This window comes from Pteropus medius, unplaced genomic scaffold (genome assembly GCF_902729225.1).
Source record: "Pteropus medius unplaced genomic scaffold, Ma_sr-lr_union100, whole genome shotgun sequence".
In the NCBI taxonomy this organism is placed as follows: Eukaryota; Metazoa; Chordata; class Mammalia; order Chiroptera; family Pteropodidae; genus Pteropus; species Pteropus medius.
In genome coordinates, this window is record NW_024350926.1 from 2,655,856 (window position 1) to 2,680,692 (window position 24,837).

Genomic DNA, 24,837 nt, shown 5'->3' on the forward strand with positions numbered 1-24,837 from the left:
TCTAAAAACTTAAATCTCATTTCATTGCTCTGCTGCTTAACACCCTTCAGTGGATGCCTTCTGGACAAATTTCTAATATCTTTACTATGGCTTAAAGGCCACATAGGTAGTGTGATCAAAATGTCTGAATTTGGTAGTAGTATGTATTATAATCTGTGGGTGTGTTTTTTCTGTCTTAAAAAAAACTTGATTTTTCTCCATTGCTGTGTAGAAAGGACTGTGACTGGTATTTTACCATCTACTTGATAATTTCATGTACTTTCTATAAGAGTTTCAGAGTTACACCGTTTTCCCCTTCCTTGGAACTCAGAGGGTCATGCTCCCTCCCTCTGACCAGATACTTAGGGGGTAAGGACCTTCGTGTTCTGTTTCTGGTCGACCTTGTTGAAATTTTAGCTTCTACCTGTCTGCCTTAAGCCTTCTACCTTTACTTCTACTAAACTATTGATGATTTCCTGAGATTTTTACACCCCTTTGCCTTTATGACTGCACATATTCCCTTTGTCAGAAACATCTCTTCACATTCTGGTTGTCCTTGTCCTTCAGTGCTCAATTCAGTTACCACTACCTCGGGGCATTGTCTCTAATGGCCCTAGGCTTGGTTAGGTGCCTCTCCTACATGTGTCCATAACATCCTTTACCTGTATTTGTCATAAAATTTAATACCTTGTGTTAAAATCGTATGCATACCTATTTCCCTATTATTGGGCCTAGCACAGTGTTTGACCAATATTGGGCACATAATGAAATGAAAAAACATTTTAATTCACAATTATCATGCACAAGCTAAACTGTATACTATGAAGAAGGGCCATCCTTCGATTTAATGCTGTTTGCCTGAGAAGCATAGCAGACACTGGAATATGTATGCTATAGCATTTTGTGGTTTATTTTATGGATTGGCATCCTGCCAGTGTTACTTACCACAGATTGAGTATTGATTTAGCAGAATGGGATATTACGTTCAAAATTCTGCCTGTGTTTTTCTCTGAATTTTTGCCTTACTCATCTCCTAGACCAACCCTGTCTTTAAAAAATGAAAACAATCTGAATAGCGGGGCCTCTACAATGGAAGTAAATTAATTCAGGTGGAAAGAAAGCCACTAAAATGACCTAATTTTATTTATAGCCTTTGGGGAGCATTATCCAAGCTTTACTAAAATGTAAGAGAATAGCTCACACACATTATTGAAGAGTAAGTCCCTTTGAGATTTTCAGTAGCTGTGTTACATACACAATTTGAAGAATCCTGTCTATATCTTGCCTCAATCACACAGATTCTGATCAGAAATACCTGCTGTACTATAGAAGACCAAGATAGCAGAAAGTGAAAGCACCAGACATAGCATTTCAAGGACACAAGTAAACAACACCAAACAAACAAACAAACGAAAAGGATTCAATATCCAGGAAACAATGATAAAATAGATCTCTACGGGGAAAGGAACAAGAAGCATCAAACCTAAACCTTTAGGTTTTAGGAGCATGAGAATCTAAAGGTGTTTTGTTTTTCCTTAGTTTATGGGAGCCAATAGGTTGTTTCTGAAGCTGAGACAAAATTCTCTTTCTCATCTTCACATGTAGAACAATTGAAGAATATATAACAGATCTCTGCACTGCAGAGGCGAGAGATTTCAGTCTTGTCAAATAAAACAGCATACATCTCTGTTCTGAACGTCTCAGCAGTTTAGCTTCCATACCATACATCACCTCTTTGGTTTTTGAGTACTGAGCTGCGAAAACTCTACGAGGCCCTCATAAATCTAGAAAGGAGACAAGAGATGCGCCTATGAGGAAATTAGAGGACAAGGCAATGTAGATATAATACGATTGTGAAGCGTGCAGTGCAGACTAAGTGCATGCGGCACGAAGGAGGGAGAGAGCAGGGAGGATGGGGAGCCCTGGGGACGTGGTGATGGCAAGGAGACTCTGTGGGACTCGAGATGGATGGAACGTGAAAAAATATGATTTTACTTAAAAAGAAAAAAAAAGGTTTTGCTGCTTCTCTGAGCCTTTGTCCTTCTGGATGGACAAATGAGGGTGGAGGCAGTCTTTAGAGAAGGAATGGATGAGGATGGCATATTGGAAGCAGCAGTGGACTGAAAAATCACAAAACAGGGCTTCAGTCAGAACTGTACTAATGAACTTGGTCGGTGACAGGCACGCCACTGTTCTGGATGCGTTCGTCTTGAGTGGATTAGGGACCCAAAACCGTGGTTCTCATGTGGTATCGTGATGACCTGTTGCTATTGGTTGTGGGGGGTGTCTCGCAGTAGCTAGTTACACATTATACACTTATTTAACTAAAAAAAAAAATGATTTAGTTATTCTGATAAATAACTCTTAATTTGTTCTAATATACTCTTGTAATGGGGGAGGAAAAGGATGAATCGGAGTGGCTATGCTTGGAAGTAACCAAGAGTGTTTGCTCAACTCATCAACTGGGTATTGGTAGTGGGGGAAAAAAGCTGAGAACTCTTGGCCAGAAAATGATTGCTAAGACTCTTTATAGCATTGACAGTTTATGATTCCAGTCCAGAAGAAAAAAAAAATTCTACTTTAATTACATATTTATTTTTCCTTAACATCCTTAGATTCTATTCTAAGAACGTGAAGATAACATTTAGCGATAGAAGTTGTGTGATAGAATTGTTTTTGTTCTTAGAGGCAGGCTCCAAGAATGGATTGCAATCTAAAACAGTTGGCAAGCAAATTGGTTAATTCTCAGAACATACTTTTTCTTAGATAAAAATTTCCCTCCTGGCCTAAGGTTCCTCCAACCTTCTCCCAAATCTGCTTCTGCTCTTGTATAACGAATCTTGGAGTATGGCACCTGACCACACCGGAAACCATTTATTGCATACAACAATCCATAAAGAGCTGTTAATGACATTGTCTTAATTTCTCTCCAATACACCCAACTCAATTACTACTGTCTTAATCAAAACTCTCCTGAATTATTATAGGGGTTTATTATTATTATTCCAGGCACTTCTTCAATCTGCATCTTCAGAAGTCCTGAATTAATTTTCCAAAATCACATCTTACTAGGTAACTCCTTCACTTTAAATTTCCGGTGGCTCACCATTGCCTTCAGGATAAAGGGGCCAGATTAGGGGCCTTTTCTCTATATCCCGTGTAGTTAGCTGAATAATGGCTCCTAAAGATTGCCAGGTCCTAATCCCTCGAATCTGTGAATGTTACCTTATATGGCAAAGGGCCTTTGCAGAAAGTGAAAGCACCAGACACAGCATTTCATGATAAAGTTCTTGAAATGGGGAGATCATCCTGGATTACAGGGTAGGCCCTAAATGTACTTACAAGTCTCCTGTAAGAGGGAAATTTGATTACAGACGAAGAGAGGGCTGTGTGACAGAAGCAGAGAGAAGCTGAGTCAGAGAGAGAGGGCGCTATGTCCCTGGCTTTGGAGGAAGAGGTCACAAGGTCAAGGGTACACGTGGTCACTAGAAGCTGGAAAAGGCAGAGACAGATGCTCCCGAGAGCCTCCTGAAGGAGTGTGGTCGCAGCACACCTCAGCCTGGCGAAATCCATTCTGGACTTCTGGCCTCCAGAACTGTTAAGAAAAGGAACTTGTGTTGTTTTAAGCCACCGAATTTGTGGTCATTTGTGAGAGTGGCAAAAGGACACTGATATACTCTTCTAAGCACCCTTTAATTATTTCCACACAGCACTTATCACAGATTAATGTAATTGTATTTTTATTAAACTGTCAATCTTCTTGAGGAAAGGAATTGTCTTTTTCTTGTTTGTATCTCCTGTGCCTAGCGTACTGCCCTTAAAAATACTTATTAAATAAACTAACGAATTTATCAATGTGATTCCGACTAGAGGATGCCTCCAGAAAAAATCTTTCTTTTTCTCTTCTCTATTACCATTCTTCGGTTTTGGTGTCAAAATCCTTAAAACTGGACATCTGGGGGATTTGTTTTTTCAGGGTGTTCTTTAACTCCCACGGTATCCCCTCCCTCTCTCCTCCAATCAGCCATCGAGTTTAATCTTCTTTCTTTCCTCTGCATCCCCACCTAATCTGGGCTTTCATAATCTCTCACCTGGACGGTATCATGGCCTCTCAGCTGTTCTCCCTGCCACCACATGCTGTAACCCATCCTTCTCAGCACTGAGAGTGCTTTCTTAAAACACAAAGATCATGGGGTTCTGCCAAGCCCCTTGAAAACTCTCCCTGGCTATTTGTGGCCCACAGCATCAGCCCTGAGCCCTCAGCATGGCCCTCACTGATGGAGCGTTTTTAGGCTCATGTTCTTTTCTGTACACCCTGTAAGCAGCCGAAGCCCCAGCCCCAGCGCTGCCAGAGCTGGATCCTGCTCCGTCATTCCCTCCCATGTGTCTTTCCCTTTGTTCCTCCTCTTCCTTCAGCCTGGACTGTCTGTCCAGCTCCTCTCTTGAAACCTATTAAAACCCTTCCACGCCTGGAAGGCTCAGCGCCTGTCTGCAGCTTTCCCGCTTCCTCACCCCAGTCAGAATTCCTCTTTCCTCTCTCCTCTGTGAGCTGACATTCATGCCTCAAGGCATCAGCTTTCACTTGGCCTCAAGTCACAGCTGATGGTCAACGGGCTGGCCTCCTTCACTGGGCTTCCAGTTCCCAAGAACAAGCCCTGGATAGCAGTGTTCCTATTTGCCTGGCTTGAGCTTTGCTCACGGCAGGAGCTCAGTGTTCACCCAGTGACACTATGGGAAGGCCCCTCTTACTCCATCACGTCAAAATCTCATCTGCGTTTTATATTTTAAGGTCAGTTTCATTATCATTTAAGGTTATGATAAAAGGTAAGCGATGGCACGAGAGCCTGAGCATCGCTGCTGTTTTCTAAGTTTCTGGCCTATGCCGAAAATAGATGCCAATAAAATTATACCTGAGGGTAAGAACAGACCTGAGAAGGAGAATAAGCAAAAAGACAAGGAATTCCACAGCTCTGAGTCATATTTGTCTTTGTTGCCAAGGTGCCTTCCCAGTTTAAGGGTGACGAATGAGATGAATTAGTGCTATTTTTGTTGTGGAACCTGGAATCTCTCTCTCAGAACTTCATGGGCTAGAAGGGCCGGCCAGAACCTCACATGAAAAAATGCCGGTGTAAGAAGACAGTTTCTGTGTTCTAATGAAATCCATCACATGAATCAAAATATTTTTGCTGATGTGTACTTTCTACTTCTCCACATAGTAAAACAATCAATTTTAATAAAATGTTCTGAATCAGTGTACAACTTAATTTTTTTCCTCCATCTATTCTGTAGCCAACACTTCTAGGGGAATATCAACGAGATGATGGGGGAGGAGGCCAGAGGGGCGAAGGGCTTTGTGTTTGGTGTTTATTAGATTACCTAACATGTAATTAAGTGGGAACTAACTTTGCATTTCCCACGCCTACCCCATTTGGTGGGGCTGGGGGTGGGGGCAGTGAGGAATGGTGATGGAAGGGGTATAATATGGTTTCTTTATAAGCCTATCAGCTGTGTCTTTTAGGTCCCACTCCCCCATGTTTTACGAATAAAAACTAAGCTAAATAACAAAAACTAATATAAAAAGAGAAGCGCTCTGAATGGTGGTAGTACATTCTGTAGCTTAATTTTTGTTAAAATTTTATTTTTAGTTTTTTTCAGAAAAGAATGTTGACTTATCTTTGCTGTATTTAATTTTTTTGATTGGCCAGTGAATGTACATGGTTATGCCACATAAATTGCTCCCTCCTTCATCTGTCTAGCCATCCATTTCTTTTCCCCAGAAGCAATCACTTTTACTACTTTCTAGTATTATTCCAGGGTTAGTCTATGCATTTATAAGCAAAAAGCCAGTTTTATTATATCCATCTGTGAAAACATTTTTACACAAATAGCAGTATTCTTTGTATATTTTAATCTTAAACGTTGCTTTGCTCAACTAGTATACGTATGTAATCCCGGAGATTTTTTCATATCAGTACATAAAATAGCTGTCTAATTCTGGCCATTTCTGTCTATTTCAATGTATAACTGTAGTCTAATTTATTAAACCAGTCTTTTGTTGATGGACATTTTGGACGCTTCCAACTCTTATTATAAAGAATGCTGCAGTAAGTGTCCTTGTACATGTTGTTTTCCACAGATGCGATTATAGTAATAGGAATTATTTCTGAAAGTAGAATTACTTAGTCAAAATAATGTGCATTTTTTAAATTTGTAGACATTGCCTAATACCTTTCCACAAAAGTTGTACTCATTCAGTCTCAACAGGAAAGTATAACATTGCCTATTTTCTTATCTCTTTCAAATTTTATTCTTTCTGTCTTTTAACAAATAGACTTTGTGCAAAATGAATTTATAAGACTAACAATAGGTCCAAGTTAGATGGTCAGGGAGATGTTTTTATTTAAAGTCTCATTTGAACATAGGTAGAGAAAAATGTACTCAAAAATTAGAAACTGATTCGTTGATCTAAAGAAACATTCCAAAGTAGCATCTATACATCTATCAGGTGCTCAATAAATATTTTTTAAATGATTCCTGTGGCTCTATTGAGTGTTGTTAAAATTCCAGTGCGATAGTAGGGTGGCCAGCTTAAAGTTTCGTAGTAGCAATAAGATAATATATGTAAATGGAATTTATGTCTGGAATTCATTTCATTATGTACCTCTCTTTAAATACTCATCTTTATTGATTGGTCATTTGGCTAATCACTTGTAGATTAGATGGGAAAACTAAATACAGAATGTATACTCTGAAAGGCAAGTTTGTTCCTTAAAGTAGAATTGTAAAATTAAGTTTAGAAAACTTTTAAAAGAAGAAAATACAGCACTAGTTTTTCAGTTTCAGCATTTTGCTGTATTTTTTTTCCCTCATCTTTTTTCCCCGTGTTTGTATGTGAATGTGTATATATCATACACACATATCTGACACATGTACATATAGAATCATTATATATTTTATAGAGTTGTAGTCAAGGAAAAAAGCTTTAGCCAGAATTAGACTCAGTATTATAAGCTTTTTGTTATTTTAAATGAACTTCTTATCCATTTTTATGACTTCCTAAAATTTCACCAATATGTATTAATTTAACCATTGCCCTGTTCAACATTAGGTTGTTTTTAATCTTTTATGATCACAAATTACTCCCTGGTAAGTGTCTTTTTCTTTTTCCTTACAATGCATTTTTAAAATAGAATGCTTAGATCAAAGGGCATGCAAAGGTCAAAGGTTTTGCTTTGACTGTCTGGTCTTTTTACTCTTCATATGTAGCAATCCAGTCTGTCCTCAAAGCTTCAACTACTCCCTTTGTGTTAAGGACCCACAAGCCTATATGATAAGACCAGACTCTTTTCAATACTTCAAGCATAGACTCAGTTACCTATTGTATATCTTCTCCTAGATTCCTACAAGCATTTCAAATCCACTGCTCAGAGTGGACTCATGTTTGCCACCAAATCCTCACCTTTCACTAGATGCCAAGTCTTGGTGGATGACACCTTTGTCACAACTCTAGCCAGAAATGGAGCCATCCTAGACTTCTCCCTTGTCCCTCTGAACTTTATCTTCTACATGCCGAGGTCTAAGCGAATGCTGCCGTTTCCACATTGCTCGTCTGTGCCCTCTCCATCCTTGCCACTGCTTCCTGGATTACGGTCCTGTTGCAATTTACTGCCCAGTCCTTTGGCTGACACTCCTACTCAGGTGACGCCCAGAGATCAGTCATTTTCTTCCCAGCTTTGAAAGCTCCCATTTATTCCTCCCTTTAAAGATTTCTAATTACCTGGTGTTTATTAAACTTTTCTATCAAAATACTCCTGACAGGCAAAGTCAATATAGACTGTAAGCCCACAACTTCTTTGGGATTTTTGTTTTACCTCAAAAATTCATGTGGATTGTCCAGTCCACTCAGTTATGTGTTTGTGTTAGTTCTAACATAAAATAATTCTCCTTCTGAAATCTTCAGATGAAATCGATATGCCCTGAAGGTTTGCAATGACTTTTTGTGACCTTCTTCGTAACAAAACTCCATATACGCATAACCTCAGTTCAGTGTGACAGGCACAGCTTCTAGAATAGAATCAGAGCCAGCACAGCACTGAATCTCAGCATTGTCCATCATGAACCCTGGTACCTTCCCCTGCCTCTTCTCTCACCAAGCCTTCATCATCCTTTGTTCCAGCCATAAAGCGCCACCTGCCATCCTCACAAAACCCCATTCTATTTTATGCTGCATATTTTCCTCAAGCACATACCACTCTTCTCGACCTGGGTGCCCTCTTGACTCTGAATTCTTTGCTGTATTTACCTCCTGCCCCACAGTTTAGTCTACCTGAAACACAAACACATTTTTAATATTTAAATCTGCTATTATCTCTTTTGTGAAGACTTTGACTTTATCAAGTAGAACTGGTCCCTTCTTCCTTTATATCTCCACTGTACCATATGCATGTCTATATATATCTACATAGATATACCATTATATATTTCTACATAGTATCTATAATGTTTTATTTCATTTTTTCTTTTTCCTTCTTTTTTTTCTTTCTCCTCTCCTTTCCCTTTCTCTTCCTTCTCTTCACCTACTCCAACCTCAACGATTTTAAATCCAATGAGGAAAAGGAATCTTTTAGATTTCTCTGCGTCCTAAATGCCTAGCAAATAGAATGCATGCAGTACAATTTTAGTTTTTGAATAAATGGAGTAATGAATGGTGATGGTTTTCTAATGTCCCCAGAGATACATATTCTCCCAGTTTTACCATTGCTTCCAGTGTAGATTATCATATTAAACATCTTGGGGAATAAATTAATAGATGAAATGTTATCTTGTTTTATTTTAATATCATTTTTGATTACCAGGAGGTTGCCCATTTTATCATGTTGGTTTATTTTCATAAATTATGACTTAAAAAAAATTTTAACCTCTAGAGTCTTGGAGTTTTTCTTCATATTTTATATGGACTCTTAAAAATTATTTTATGTAATGCTTGATTCTGAAGTGTTTATGTAAAAATGATAAGTAAAACTGTCTTTGCTATATTTACTGGAAATTTTTTTGCATGGTGGCTTATTTTTATTTTGGTTCCTGTAAAAAAGCACTTAGTTCTTTATATAATACAGACATATTTACATTGCGAATTCATTGTGGTATTTCCCATGATTCTCTAAAGATGTGGATAATAATATTCTTAGATGTGGAAAATATTATATATTTTCAAAGCAATGCTTTCAAATAGGAAAGTATATATATATATATTTTAAGGTTTTGGATTATACATGTTTATTATTTTGAAGGCATCTTTTTCTATTTAATTATTTTTGTTTTGCAATTACAGCTGAAATACAATATTAGTTTCACTATGGGTGATCAGTTTATAAGTTACATAAATGTCTAATCAATATTAGTTTCTAATGTACAACATAGTGATTAGACATTTATGTAACTTATAAACTGATCACCCTGATAAGTCTAGTATCCATCTGATACCATACACAGTTATTACAATATTTTCGACAATATAATTTGAAGCTAAATACCTGCCTTCAAAAATCCCTTTGGTACAAAGTAGCCAGAATAATTATCTTAAAAAGTTAGATCGTTTCACTTTTCAATTCAAAACTCTCCAGTGGTTTCCCATCCCATTCGGAGAAATATCTAAAGTTCTTCCTAAGATGCAGGACCTATGTCATTTTGCCTCCGGTTCTTCTCTGATTTCATCTCCTACCCCTCTCTCACCTAGATGGCTTAAAGGCAAGGTGACTTCCATGTGCCTCTTGTCATTATTCAGCGTATCACAGCTATAAACAGTTATAAAAAGTGGTAGGTAAAAAGAATATCATCATTTTCCTATTTCTGCATGTAAGAATAGCACTCAAAAGAGATTGTTTTAATAACAGAAAACTTACCTCAGAAGGAGTTTGCATTAAAAATATGCATATAGATTGAAAGAGAATTAGGAATCTGAACACAGGGAAAATATTTAACAACAGTGGCCCAGAAGGAACGTAATGCTATATAATGTTTATGAGATGTTAAAAACAAGAGCCAAAAAATTTGAGGCAGTTAGATGTGCATGAAATTTATGAAAATAAAAAATAACATGACTTGTCAAATGCAAATGAAACAGCTGGAGGAAAATTATCATGGAGATGTAGTTTGTTTTTGGTAAACTCAGAAATGCAATAATGCTGCAAAGCAACCAGCACAGTGGAAAAAGAATAGATAAAAGCTTTACCCACGGCAAGACTGGAGTCTCCTCCAGACTGAGCAGCATGGGATGGTTACCTGCTGAAACTGGTGAAATAAAATCAGTGGACTTAAAAATCAGTAACAGATGAAATATCAGTAGCTCAGTGTCCAAGGAGCTGAGGGAGTGATTCTGTGACCTCCATCATGCCTCACTTCAAAAATATTCTTAGATGCTACTTACTTCGGTGACTTTGAAAAATGAGCTATTTGTAAAAGGTTTTAAAACTCTAACATCATTTTCAAAAATTTTAACAGATATTTGTTCATGATGTTGGAATGAATGTTACAAATTAAGATATTGTCCTTCACATGCAAATTCTTACATATCTACCCACAAGCATGATCGGAGAAGTAAAAAGACAATATATCATTTACACGTACACACACACAATCAAACCTTATTTAATCTATGGTTACAAAACCTTATTTAATCTATGGTTACAAAAAGCTCATTGAAAAAAGTATTTGGGTGTGTATTGTATAAACAACGTGAAATATAAAACAAGGAGACAAAGTGAATTTTGTATATAATCAGTATCTGAATTAGGAAAAATAGGATTTAAGAGTGACTTCACAAAAGATAAAGTAGCTCTTTTTAGTGGTGTATTACCTGGAAAACAGGTTTCTATAGCAAGAGAAGGAAATGAAAGCTTTTTGTATTTTCTTTAAGTCTTAGAAACAGAAGGATATTCAGTTCAGCCTTATGATCTCCTATTCTGCAAAAAAAATGAAATTTGCAAAAACATATTTAAGGTCGATGAGTTAGAGAATCACTGAAAGGAATCAACAATATATTCTTTAGCTGAGTGATACTAAGGAGACAGAGATAACAGCCTACTAATGTTTCTCATAGGTATATATTATTTGTAAAGGCCAAAATAGAGTGGATGATAATTGAATATAAAAAGGTGGGAAAGTAGCAATAATGAAAACAAGGAAAAAGAACAGTTGAAGAGAGTATCAGAAAGAGCTTAGGAACGTACAGTATTTTTGGCTGAGGTAATAGATGTGGACTGGGAAATTAAATGTTCCTGGGTGACTTTGTATTGGTCAGGGTTTCATGAAAGGGTATAGAATCCCCTGTGGCTAGTTTAAGCAGAGTTTTGTTTTATTTTTTAAATAAGGTGTTAAGGGTCTTTCAGAGCCATTGGGAAAGAAATTCTAGTAAGAGCCTTCAAGAGGGATGATACCTGGAGGGCTCCTGCCTTTACTAAAATGAGGAAGTAGCACATAAGGGAAAAGCAGATGGCGAAGCTGCCTCTGATAAACTACATACCTCCACAATGTTGCCGGACATCAGGGGCAACAGAGGTCACAGAAAAATGACTGCCTTCTTGCACATTCAAAGTCTCATCTGAGGGCACCAAAATGGTGGAAACTAAATCACACCCAGATCTCCAACTGTAAGGGATTCTAAGAAATGTAGTTTTTATCTTTTTTGACCTCAGGAGTACAGGAAGGCACGCTAAAAAGAGTCTGAAATGGATGGAGAGTGCTTATCCATGGCATGCACTACAGACTGCATTACAAGAGAAACAAAAAGAAAACGCCTAAAATAACAGACTCAGAAAAATCAGGGAGAACCAGTTCATCCTAAGTTTCCACATTCATTGTCGGCTCTCTCCACATATCAAAAGGACTATTATACAAGGATTTAAAAGACAACATTTGAGATAAGAGTAAGAAATACTTTAAAGCTACATACTTTTATTTGGAAAGCTTTAATTCAAAACTGTGATAGTATGGCTCTTGTGGTGTTATGGCTTGTAGGAGGCAGCAAACAAAGAAATTGGCCTGGCATTGGTAGGTTCTGTAAAGTCAGGTGCAAACAGGATTGTTTTAGACCGTTATGGTGATGGGAGAAAGTCTTAAGACCACCACCAAGAAGTCAGGCCAACAGTAATCCTAATTGCGTTCATGTCTAGAGTGATAGCTGGGTTTTGGGGCAATATGGCAGAATTGTGGCAGATACTGTGGAAAAAATTCCTGTTAAAAATATCTCTAAATTATCAATACAGTAAAAATACTCCTGAGGGAACAGACAGGAAGAGGGAGCTGGAATGAAAGTAGCTGAAGCAAAACCTGATGCCTATCAGGGGCATTCACGGACATGCGAGGCTGGTTTCGATGGCGGCCTGTGGTGAGGGCGAGGGACCGGGATTTGGACCCACAATTTTTAAGAAGGAAGAACAAGACCTGGGCACGTATACCTGGGAAGCTCAAAGGGTGAAACTGTTAATGAAAGTATGGGTTACAGAAAAAAATCTGCATCCGTGGGAGGATACCAAGGTCTGACTGGGGGAGAAAAATATCTCCCTGGAGAATTCATAATCACATGCTTGATATCACCTGCAAATTCAAACTACCTGCATAGCATGAGGTGGCCCCAGATCAGAAATAGCCCCTGGGGAATCTGCCTCTTCTTCCTTCTTACCATGTATCCCCAATCTCTTTTGTCTGTTTCATAGTTTTGGTTAAACAGGCCCAGTCCTGTTATTCTTTTGACACGTAAATAACTCCTTTGCAGCCACACATTAACGAGTGGAGTGACCATTCAAGGCAAGTTGATCCCTAAAGGGGTCAGACTAATGGCTAGAAAAGGGATGCTGGAGTCCATCAGACTTGGCTTCCCTTTCTGGCTCAATCTGTGTGTAATCTGGAGCAGTTTCCTAACGTCTCTGAATTTTAGTTTCTTCGTCAGTTAAATAGGGATAATAATAGCATCTACCAACAAGAAATTTATTTCGAGCACTTGGCACATGCTTGGCACATAATGAATCCTACATAAATGTTAGCCATATCTGAACACCACCAGTGAGCAAACCCCCTATAATCTAAATTTGTAAATCTCTGGGATTCTATGCCCTTTACTCCCTTCATAAAAAGTACAACTAAGCATAATATTTTAACTCATTGATTCTCTAATTTTTAAATTTCTCTATCAACTTCTACAGAAGATTTTAGGCGATTGATATATCTTTTTACACTAAATTGGTTGTAAAGCAATTAGGATAAGGCAACGGATTTCCTCTTTCTATTTCTCTAGAATCTCAAATAATTCCTTGGGTGTTAGATAAGGATTCATTGAATCTTTCAGAACTTTCTGATACGATTTACAGCACCTCTCATTATAGATATGCTTAATACATGTGTTTTGATTTAAAATTGAATTAACACATAATATGTTAGAATCACCCCTCGTAGAAGTGGCAGGGATTTTAAGAGTCTACTTCAAACATCTCATTGATGTTTAATCCCATCTACGTGTCATTCTCAGCCCAAAGTTATCCAACCTTGTCTGTAAATCTCCAGTGATGTAAATTCACCGTCTTACAAGGCAATGCATTCCTGTTGCGAGTTCCATGAAAATTTGATGTGGATTATTTTTCTCCCCGAGCTTACCCGGAGGCCAGACTTAGCACTTCCTCATATTCCCAAATAGATCCAATGCCACAAGCCTTAGTGAAGTAGATTGTGCTGAATATTGCTGATCATGGTGGTTATGCAGTAACAAAGATAATTTACATACTTTGCAGCAAAATTTAATTAAAATCCTCATTAGACATTTTTGAATTCCAAAGTTCCTTTCTAGATATTCTGGTCACCTCTCATTCTTTGCCCCCTCTCCTTGCCCCAAATTTAGTCTCTGAAATTCCCTGTATTTTTACAGAAATTCAGCTCAGGTTCTCACAATAGTTTTTTCAAAACTAAGACACTTCAACTAAAGGATCCCATCCTCTTAGAAAACTAGCCAGTGACCATCTATTCTTTCACAGGCATTGTCTTAAAACAACCAGTATGTAGTAGTTTCCCTTTCATCTCAGGTGATCTATCAAAATATTTGCCCCAAACAGCCCCACCCCTCTTTTTCTTTTTCTTTTTCGATAGAGTGAGTGGGTTCTGGTAGGAGAGGGCATGTGCAGAGAGGGACATAGTAATTGGGATGCAAACAAATCTCTTTTTCCATCTCACACCTAATTTACAATAGTAGGTGGTTGAGTGTTCTAAAAAAAGTAGTTATATTTCATTAAGTGCCTAACTAGCTCCTAAATGGCAATTAAAATTTTTCTAATAGCTTTATGAAGCAATGAGTCACGTACCATAAAATTCACTCTTTCGAAGTGTACGATTCAATGAATTTTAGCATATTCACAATCATCACCACTGTCGAATTCCAAAATATTTTTCATTCCCAAAAGACTCCTTACCCATTGGCAGTCACTCCTCATTCCTCCCTCTACCTAGCCCTTGGGAACCACTAATCTACTCTCTGTGGATTTGCCTATTTTGGACATTTCACATCAATGGAATCATACGATACTTGTTATTTTGCGACTGGCTTATTTCACTTAGCATAATGCTTTCAAAGTTCTACCACTTTGGAGCATATATCAGTATTTATTCTTTTTTATGGCCAAGTAATATTCCATCGTATGGATATACCACACTTTATCAGTTGATAGACATTTGGTTTGTTTCCACTTTCTGGTTGTTGTGAATATATTGCAAAATATATTGCTATAAACATTCATATAAAAGTCATTGTATGAACGGATGTTTTCATTTCTCTTGGGTATATACCTAGGAGTGGAATTGCTAGGTCATATAACTCTCTGTTTAACTTTTTGAGAAACTATTAAACAGTATTCCAAAGTGGCCACATCATTTCATATTCCCACCAGCAAGTGGGAGCGTTCCAATTTTCCCTCACTCTCACCCACACTTGTTATTGTCTTTCTCTTTTATTACATCCGTTTTAGTAACTATGATGTGGTACGTCGATGTGCATTTTCCTGATGGCTAATGACACTGAGCATCTTTATACGTGCTTATTCCCATTTGTATATTTTCGTTGGAGAAATATCTGTTCAAATCACTTGCACATTTAAAATTGGGTTGTCTTTTTATTGTTGAGTTGTAAGAGTTCTTTTAATATTCTGAATACAAGTCCTTATCAGATATATGATTTTCAAACGTTTTCCCATTCTGTAGGTTGTCCTAATAGTAATTTATGTGTAGGCAACACTTGAATTATTCAGGGATTAAAGCTTATGTATGGATATCATCCAAACCCTTTGCCTCTCTCCTGGACTTATCCCAATTTGGAAAAAGCAGTATTCATAAAGTTCTCTAAATAGAGTACATAGGGAAAGGGGAAACCCCGCCCCACAGTGACTAGCAGAATATATGTGCTCAGTTAACTTTGGCAATGAATGTATAACATTTATATATTTATTCTTGGTTCTCATCCCTACTCTGAATTGTTGAGTCTCTGTTGGACTTTCAGTGCAATGATATTCATTTCATGGCTCAAGGCCCTCAAGGGAGCTATGAAGTCTTGGAAAGGTATGCTTGTTTTCATGTGTATGCTTTAAATTGCCTGTCTATTCCTCATTCAATGCACTCAAGTGTAACACTCATATGGGAGTTTACAGATTTTTCATGGTAATAAGCAGTTTCATGTTCTACTCTTTAAATTTGAGACTCACTTAGTTAAGAGAAAGAAGCAGTTGTTTCTGTGCCTTCAGTGTTGAATTGAAGGTGTTTTCCGTGGACCTAAATAATATGGGCATTTCCATATTATTTATACTATGGACGCTTATTTGGAGGTTCACTTAGAGATTTCACTTATTTCAATGCCCTTGATCTAAGAGTGGTTTTCTCAGTGAGGGAATAGCAAATACCTGTAGGGAGATGGATTTGATGCTGTGAGGGGGGAAGGCCACATCTGCTTGCCTGTCAAATCACCTGAATCTACTTGGGTGACTTGGGGCAAGAGATGGTGCCAGCCAGGTTGTTTGCATTTCTGCACCACTTACAGTGGTCTATCAAGGTCATTTTGCAACTGACATTTGCCACATTCCCTCTTCAACATCTTGAGTGTTGACTTACAGGAAGAATCAGAATGATCAAAAAATGGGAAGAATCAAAGGAATTCTAGTTGGAACAGCAGTTGAAACTAAGAAATCAAAGAAGGCATATGTATGAAGGAAACAAGCTGGGTAAGTGAAGAAGAACCAAGGAAAGCAAGATGCTTATTCGTAATCGGAAATAAACAAGAGTCTAACTTTACACAGGCAGAGCTGGCCGGCCTGCTAGCGTTACGCAGCTCAGTTACCCATTCAGGGTGCTCAAGATGATCATGAGCAGCATGTGTATGACATACATATGGATGTGGGTAGATGCCAACTGGTGAAATGGGACACACAGTCATGAGCATGCAAAATGGTCTCAGCAGAGAGAGGGGGGAAAAGGGAGTTAAAATTAGTGGTCTTAGAGAGTTAACGAAAACAAGTTTGTTGTCTCAGTACAGGCTGAAGAAACATGTTTTAACTTTAAACAGCCATCAATAGTAACACCTTATAGTATTTATACAATGTTCATTTATATAATGTTCTTTCTTCCCCGATAAGTGTAAACACTTTTAAGCTTGTCTTATGGAGGAAAGAAGTAGTTTTACAATCAATTGACCTGAGGCTCGGAGGGTGGGGGAGAAGGGATGGGTCACTGATATTTAGACCCTTTGTTTGGAGCTAGGACTGAATTCGGCATAAAACATAGTAAATTCCTTTAATTCCTATGAGAACCCTATTAGGTGGGTGTTATTATTATTATTATTATTATTATTATTATTATTATTATTAGATAGATTAAAGAGAATTGCCCATACCACTGAGCTCATAATGGTAGAATCGAGTCATATCTGTCATATTCCAGAGCCATATTCTTCTTGCTCTACCAGGTTATTTGTCAATTCTAACCGATGAAGGGAGGTGGCCTGGAGGGACGTGTGGAAGCAGTCTTAGCTCATGCCCAGTTATTGTGCCTGATGCTCGTGGGGTGGGAGGAGTGGTGTCTAACACAGAACCCAAAGCATCATAAGATGGGTGATTTTGTGACAGGCCTCATTTCTAAGGGACTAATGAAGATTTTCTGTTACACAACAGTCTACACATTGAGGGAGCTAAGGTCTAACTCTGCAAAGGGCAGCGCCTTACAATTGCATTTTGATAGTTCTTCTCCTTGTCCTCCCTCCTGTTGCCAAGTATGATGCTGGTGAAGGAAACCAACATATGTCACCCCAAAACATACCTCATGATATAAAAATTAGTTTGAGCTGAAGGAAATGTAGCAGCAGCACATGCGGGAAAAGCTCTCTGTACGCTCTTCTCTTTTCTGCGTACATGCAGGCTATAAATTCTTTGACTGGAGACAGAATCTTCTCAGCCCAGAGAGGGCACCAGAGGAATCTGCAAACAAAGCTTACTCCATTCGTTTCCTCCCATATATGTCTCTTCCCACAGTTTGCTGTCCTCGAAAGCCTCAAGCTGCTTTCCTTTGTCCTATTTCTTTACAAATTTATTGCTCTTTGTTGAAGACGCTACATAAGCCAGAGTTCGAAGTTGCTACTTTGAGTAACTTTTCATGAGTTTTCTCTCGTGTGACAGGAGCCACACATGTTAATAAACTGTTTTCTTCTTGTTAAGCTGTCTTTTTCGTTAAGAGTCCCAGCTAAAAAACCAAGATGGGTAGAGGTAAAGTTTTTGCCTAGTGTACACTAGCTATGGCTAATTTTCTCTCTCTCCGGTACCCTACCTGCTTTTTTATTTTGCAAGTTTCCTTCCTTAAAATGATATCCTATCCCTGCTTGAAAGGTAGTAGTAATGAAAGATGAAATATAGCAGAAATACATTCACCGAGTATGTGGCCAGTCAATGCATAACTGGCAGATTGGTGGATTCTGGACAAGGATCCAGCGGCTCTGATCCTCACAGACAGATGAAGGCAGGATCAGTGTTACTCTCAGTGAAAGGATGAAAACATTGAACCAGATTTATACCACAAACTACAATTCTTATTTTAGTTTCTGAATGACAAATACTGTATTCCTCCATTTTCTGCTTTTACATCTGTGTTTAAATTTTCAGTTTTCAGAATCAGGGAGACAGATTTAAATTCTTGATATTTACATATTTAAAAACACTTTCATTTTCTTTTGCAAATTACAGCCCCAATACACATATCTGTGTTTTTTTCTCTCTTAGCTTTGCACATACCCAAAAACATCAGTCTTACTTTAGAGTCCTAACGGGCTCATTACATTTGCGAGTAAAAGCCGCGGAAACCTTTGGATGTGAATCTCAATGAGTTCCCAACTTACTGCACCATTTCACTTTCCAGTTACGATTGGCATCAACTCCACGGCAGTGAAACCTGGAGTTCCTTGACCTTGTTTTTCTCCAGAATCGATCCTAGAATGTAATTAAGAAAATAAGTATAGGAAAAATACTCAGAAGGGTAGTCACCTGCATTTTACTAGCTCAACCAGTGAAGGAATTGCAGCGCTGAGGGGAGTTTCTCCAGGAACAGAGGAAGCTTTCCAGGGAGTAGACAGAGGACTGGATTGGCAGGAGAGACCCAGGTTCATGCTCTGGTATTTGCCACAGACTTGCTGTGTCTTTTCTTGGCCTCGTTTCTTCACAGGCAAATGGAATAAGCTGGACTAAAGTAGTGCTTTTTCACAATTAATTTCAAAGGAGAAATCTTTGTTTACATGAACTCTTATGCCAAGCTACACGTACAAACACAATCAAAAGGTTGCTGCTATGATGGGGGAGGGGCAGAGGTCTCTTGTAGTTCTGGAATGTCTAAGCTGGCTGCCCACAAGCTTCCTGCCTGTTCTGTTTTCTATGATTTATTCAGCCTTTCTCTCCAGTTGGATAGGCAAAGTGACTTACATTGGTCCAGCTAAAATGGTATCCATCCACGTTAAACACAGGCATGATATAGAAATACAGATGATTCATCATTTTTCTCATGGTTGGGTCACTCTTATATGTTAGAAGAGCCTAAAAGAGAAAGGTGACATTTTTCTTACAAACTGATCTCAGATACAGATTTAGAAAAAAAACAAAAACAAAAAAACACAGAAAGAACAACAAAAACTCCTTTTTCTCCATGGGAAATACCAAATATATTGGGTTAAAACATAATAAGCTGATATGAACTATACTCTTGGACATCACATTCTCTACCGAGACTTTTGTCTCAAACTCTTTGTTACTGATAACATTTTAGCAGAGGTGGTGAAAGATTAACTGGGCAGCCTCTTGCAGTATTTCAGATCTGGCTAAATTTTAGGCTTATTAAGAAAGCAACGATTTATATATGCTTTTGTATAATCAGTTCTTTTAAAGATTCCATTTAATCGCAGACAAAATATTTACCTAAATATACTTTGATATCCTTACATGATACATCATAACAGGCTAGTTATACATGTCAATTAATTGTTTCTGTCTAATCGGTACCAGATTCCAGTTTTAAGACTTACTGCATGGACACTCGGTTCTCTCCTGACTTTATAAAAAGTTTAATGGACAATGTAACATCTGTCATCTTGCTCTTGAGATTGGGTTTTACTTATTTCGTGTCTGACCCCAAGTCTGAAGATTCTGTGCTATATATCTATTTGGCCACAAATAGAGAAGCATTGAACATGCTACGTCAACTTAAGACATTTTGAGATACCATTCCTTTTTTAAAAAGTTATTTTTGGTGCATGTAATCTATGTGTAAAGTATCCTAGAGAAACACATAGGAAATTTATAACAATGGCTGCCTCAGGGGAGGAGGACTGGGGGACAATGCACAGGAGAGAGAATTACTTTTAATTTTATACCCATTTGGATTGTTTGAGTTTTTACCATATAAAAATACAGTTCAAAATAAAATAATTCTTAAATTATGTATATACTGCTTTGGGAAATTTAATACTTAAAATTTCAATCTTCTTTTATGTCTATCTAGTTAAGTAGGCATTCCAAACTCATGATAAGCATAATTCTGTGTTTGCACAGTGAGAATTCTGTTCATAGAGAGCAATCCAATAATATAGTTTATTATGAGAAACTGTCACTATCCTGGAAATAACAATGAAAATATTGGGATATATTCAAGAATGTAAGAGTTAACTACAATTTTGTTAAGTATAATTTAAATATCTGTGTGATTAACACAAGTCGATAAAGGTTAATATAATTGTCTCTTATTCTCCTTTAAGGCTTAATGATAATTTGTTGGCCTAATAAATTATTGCTTTAGTAGAACTTTAGTAGAACTTTCATATATGCTTGAATTTCCATGAACTGTCTAATGTTTCAAACTAGAAGACTATCCCTAGTATATGATCAATCGTACATATCCTAGAATTTTGTTTTTCTCTAATAAATGGAGGTTCCCCAATGCTTGGAGGAATTTCCTATTGGGCTTGGCAGTGACATAGCTATATGCTTAGCTACATTCCTCCTTTAAAGTTAGGTAGCTGTGGCTTTTCACGCCATTCTAGAGAGGAAGAGAGAAGAGATGGAAGAAAAGGGAGCTGGGGGCAACAAAGCAGGAAAGAAGCGGGTAGGAAAAAGTCATGGTAATTTCTCCTCCTAGCATTGGGGACCTTAGCTCATTTGTCTCAGTCCAAACTGGGGACATCTCACCTTTTCCAAGCTTGGATCATGGGTCATGTTAGCACCTAAGTGCCAGGCTATGCTAGAGACCTGCATGAGGATGTTCTCTTATCCGGCCTTCTCCTCCACCAATGCAAGTGATCACCATACATTTGTATTTGAAAGAATATTGCTAACTTCTTTTTTTAAAATCACAATATATTTTAAGTAAATAGAAAAAATACAGAGAAGAATATTACATCTATGTCCCCACCAACTACATGTCACATCTTTGTGAAATCTTTTTAAAAAAATTGAGATGTTGTAGGGAAAACTAAAGCTTCCTTTTTATCACTCTCTGATTCCATTTTCCTCCCCTCCACCAAGGTAATCACTGTCCTAAATGTGACATTATCCTTCCCCACATGATTTTGTTTTTCTACATATATTTTGATTCATGAACAATATACAATACATGTATGCTTTGAAATTTCATGCATAAGAGATCAAGATGCATCATTCTTCAATCTACTGTTCTCCCCCATTTTATATTTTTTGATACTCAGTTGATGACTCTTAACTACTGTATGGTATTCCGTTACAGGTAAACATGCATTATATTGATCTCTTATCTTGTTGATGGACCAGGTTGCTTCCGATATTTCATTGTCACAATATTGTAATGAACATTCTTGCATATTTCTTCTAGACACATGTGAAAATTTCTATGTGATATATATGTAGGAATGGATTTTGGGTTATAGATTTACATGCCTTCCACTTTATTAAATGTCGTCGTTTTCTCTCTAAATCGGTAAATACTCTTATCTGCAGTGAATGGGAGTCCCATATTTCTACAACCTTACCAACCTTTGGTATTATTAAACTTTTAATTAAAATATATTTAATGGGTATGAAATTATTTGTTGTTTTACTTCACATTTCCTTGGTTATAAACTATGTTGAATAGCTTTCATATAACAATAGGCCATTCTATAAATTGCTCACTCATATTTTTACCCATTTTTATATTAAACTCATTCTTATATTCTGGATATTAATCCTTTGATTATATGCATCACGGACATTTCTTTCTCGCAGATTATTGTTTTCTATTTTCATCACGTCCTTGTTGAACACAAATTTTTAATTATATCACCATTAAATGTATGTTTTATTTAAGAACCCAGCTCTGCCTTAAGATCATAAGTATGTTATTCTGTCTCTTTTGCAAAAAGTTGTTTTAAAGTTTGTTTTTCAAATGTAGGCCTTAAACCTCCTAGGAACGAGTTTTTACCCGATGTGAGGTTGGGATTTATTAAATCATTTTTCCATGTGAAGACCAGTTGTGCCGCTGTATTCATTTGGATGGTTTGTCTTTTCCTCAGTGAGTTAGCATATTCTCTGTCAAACGTTAAGTTTTAATTTGTGGTGGACTCGCCCTGGTGCGCTTCGGTTTATATCCATTCGCCAAAACCACAGGGTGGTTTACACAGAATCTGTTGAGTCTTCTAGGACGTTCTTCCACTTCAGAATTGTCTTCGCTATTTTTGACCCTTCCCTCTTCATCTTAATTTTGAAATCAAGATTGAGCACATTAAAGATGTTCTGTCCTGTCCCAGGTTGTTATTTTCTTTTTGTCTTTAATGGATGTTGAATTTTAGCAAATCTTCTTTCTTCACGTATAAACACAATCGTAGAGTTGTTGTTATGATCAATTTCAGTAAGTAATTTTCTATTGTTTAATCATCTTTGTATTCCTGGAGTAAGCCCATTTGGTTATAATATGTATTCTTATTATATTGGCTGGATTCGAGTTGCTAATATTTGCATCTCTATTCCTAAGTAAGCTAGGCCTATAATTTCCTTTCTGATTTTGTCCCTGTCTGGTTTTGGTATCAAGGATATGTTACTCTATTGTTATTTGGGGAGTAAACTGGATAGGCCTAGAACAGAAATTAATTAAATCTAAAACAAAGATATAATAGGGAAGATATATATCTTTGCTTTCTTTTTCATTGATTTCTACTCTTTATTGTTTCTTTTGTTGGCTTTTTTTTTTTTTTCTAATTTCTTGCCTTGGAAGCGTAGCTCATTAATTTTGAGGCCTAATTCTTTTCTAATATATTTATTTAAAACCATACATTGCCCTTCAGTACGGTATTAGCTACATCCTAGATTTATTGATATATAACAGGTTCGTTTCCGTTCAGTTGTAAATATTAAAAATTTTCCTTGATTTCTTTAAACCATGAACTGTTTATATTTTTACATTTTAAAATATGTGTTTCCTTTTTTAAGTCATATTTTTTAAAATAATTTCTAACAACTGCATTACAGTCAGAGAATGTGGTTTATGTGATGTAGATTCTTTGGTATTCTTAAACCTTGTTTTGTGGCCCAGCATCTAGTCAAATTTTGCGATGTTTCTATTGTGCTTAAAAAGTAAATACATTCTCTAATTATTGGGTATAGATTCTATATATGTTTATTAGATGAAGTTTATAGTCATACTACTTATATTATATTCTTATTAATATAGTCTCTATTTTTACTAAAAATTTTGCCTGTCTGGTGTCTTAGTCACTGAGAGTTATATTAAAAAATTCACATTATTGCATTTGTCACTTTTTCTTATAATTCTGTCAAATTTTGTGTTTTATATTTCGAAGCTATTCACATGGCCTCATTTTAAAGTTCTTCATTTCAAAATAATTTATTTAATAAGGAAAGTGTTTTCTAGTATTCTATTCTGGAGTGGTTTAATTTCCAAGACTTGCCAGAACGTATTCTTCCTCTGATAAACAGGGTGTCATTGTATTGCATATGCTATATCTGTGATTGTTATAACTCTCTTAAGAATTGCAGCCATTCTCCATCTGGTCAGACAAAGCGAGAATGATCACACTGTGATGACTGCTCAGAAGTGAACAAGACGGTTGATAGACCTCCTTGCTTGAATGCTTTAAGTAATAGGATATAGATCATTTCTCTTTTATGGTTTAGGTGGAGTTTCTAGGAAAAAAAGATGACCATGTGACTTTTTCTTTCCTGATTTCAACATATGATCATCACAAAGAACGGAGGGGTGTGCTTTTCTTCAAATGTGTAAGACTCACTAGCTGTCAGTTCACACCACCTGTACACACAGACAAGGAGATGCCTACTAATTAAGTTCCACCTGGGCTTTACAAGTTTAATTTCTTGACTAGTACTATCACCTATGAGGAAGGCTTAAGTAAGTAGTCGTGATCGAAAGCCAGTCACAAAGCAATGTACTACACGCCTCCATGTGGCGGTCTTTAGGTACTACATATACTTCAATTTATTTTTAAAATATTTCACCGGAATGAATTTTAATTTTAATATAAAAGATATCAGAGAAAGTCCTGACTATTATCTTTTTCTAGGAAAATGATATCTTTGGCATTAGGTTAGGGAGTTTCTGGAGTTAAGAAAGGCAAAGAATGAATCTACTTGGTACTCACCACCTACCAAGACCATTTTGGCTTCCCCATAAACAGATATATGTCATATACCAGAATTCACCAAATAAACTTTGGGTAAATTTGAAGGAAAATTTTGCAACTGCTAAAGTTTTTTTGTGGTGTGACAAAGTTAGGCCCAAGACTATTTTTGGATTTATCTGGTTGGATGTTGTTTTCTAGAGCCCCATGACAACCTGGAATGTTGGGGTATTTTTCGAGGATTGGTGTCACTAGCTTTTAAAAAGATGGCTTTTAAATTTTCCATTACTTTTCTTTTTCCTCTAGAATTACTATAGAGAACCTAAATATAATAACCACGCATTCTAGATACAAAAGAGGTATTTAAAATTCAATACTAGGAGAATTAATTAGAGCAGGAGAGAGTTCCTAGGGAAGTTTTTAAAAAATTTATTGGGGCAACATTGGTAATAACATTATATAAGTTGCAGATGTAAAATTCTATAATACATTGTCTGTATATTGCACTGTGGGCTCACCACCCAAAGTCTGGTCTTCTTACTTCACCAAATATTTGACTCCTTTTACCCTCTTCATCCTCCACCCACTCCCCATCCCCTAGTAACCACCACACTATGGAAAAGTGTGGAAGGTCCTCAGAAAATTGAGAATAGAGCTACCATATGACCCAGTGCATGAAAATCTCCTTTTCTCCACATCCTCTC

General features: G+C 37.0%; 1 protein-coding gene across 1 annotated transcript in view; it reads right to left on the bottom strand.

Moving 5' to 3' along the window:
• Nucleotides 1-24,837, bottom strand: part of CPA6 (carboxypeptidase A6) — a 222,943-nt gene that overhangs the window by 23,121 nt on the left and 174,985 nt on the right. The window contains exons 7-8 of the mRNA XM_039841813.1: nucleotides 18,963-19,073; nucleotides 18,386-18,476 (exon numbers count right to left, since the gene is read on the bottom strand). Of these exons, the coding sequence (XP_039697747.1) occupies nucleotides 18,386-18,476; nucleotides 18,963-19,073 (202 nt within the window). The remainder of the gene's footprint in view (nucleotides 1-18,385; nucleotides 18,477-18,962; nucleotides 19,074-24,837) is intronic.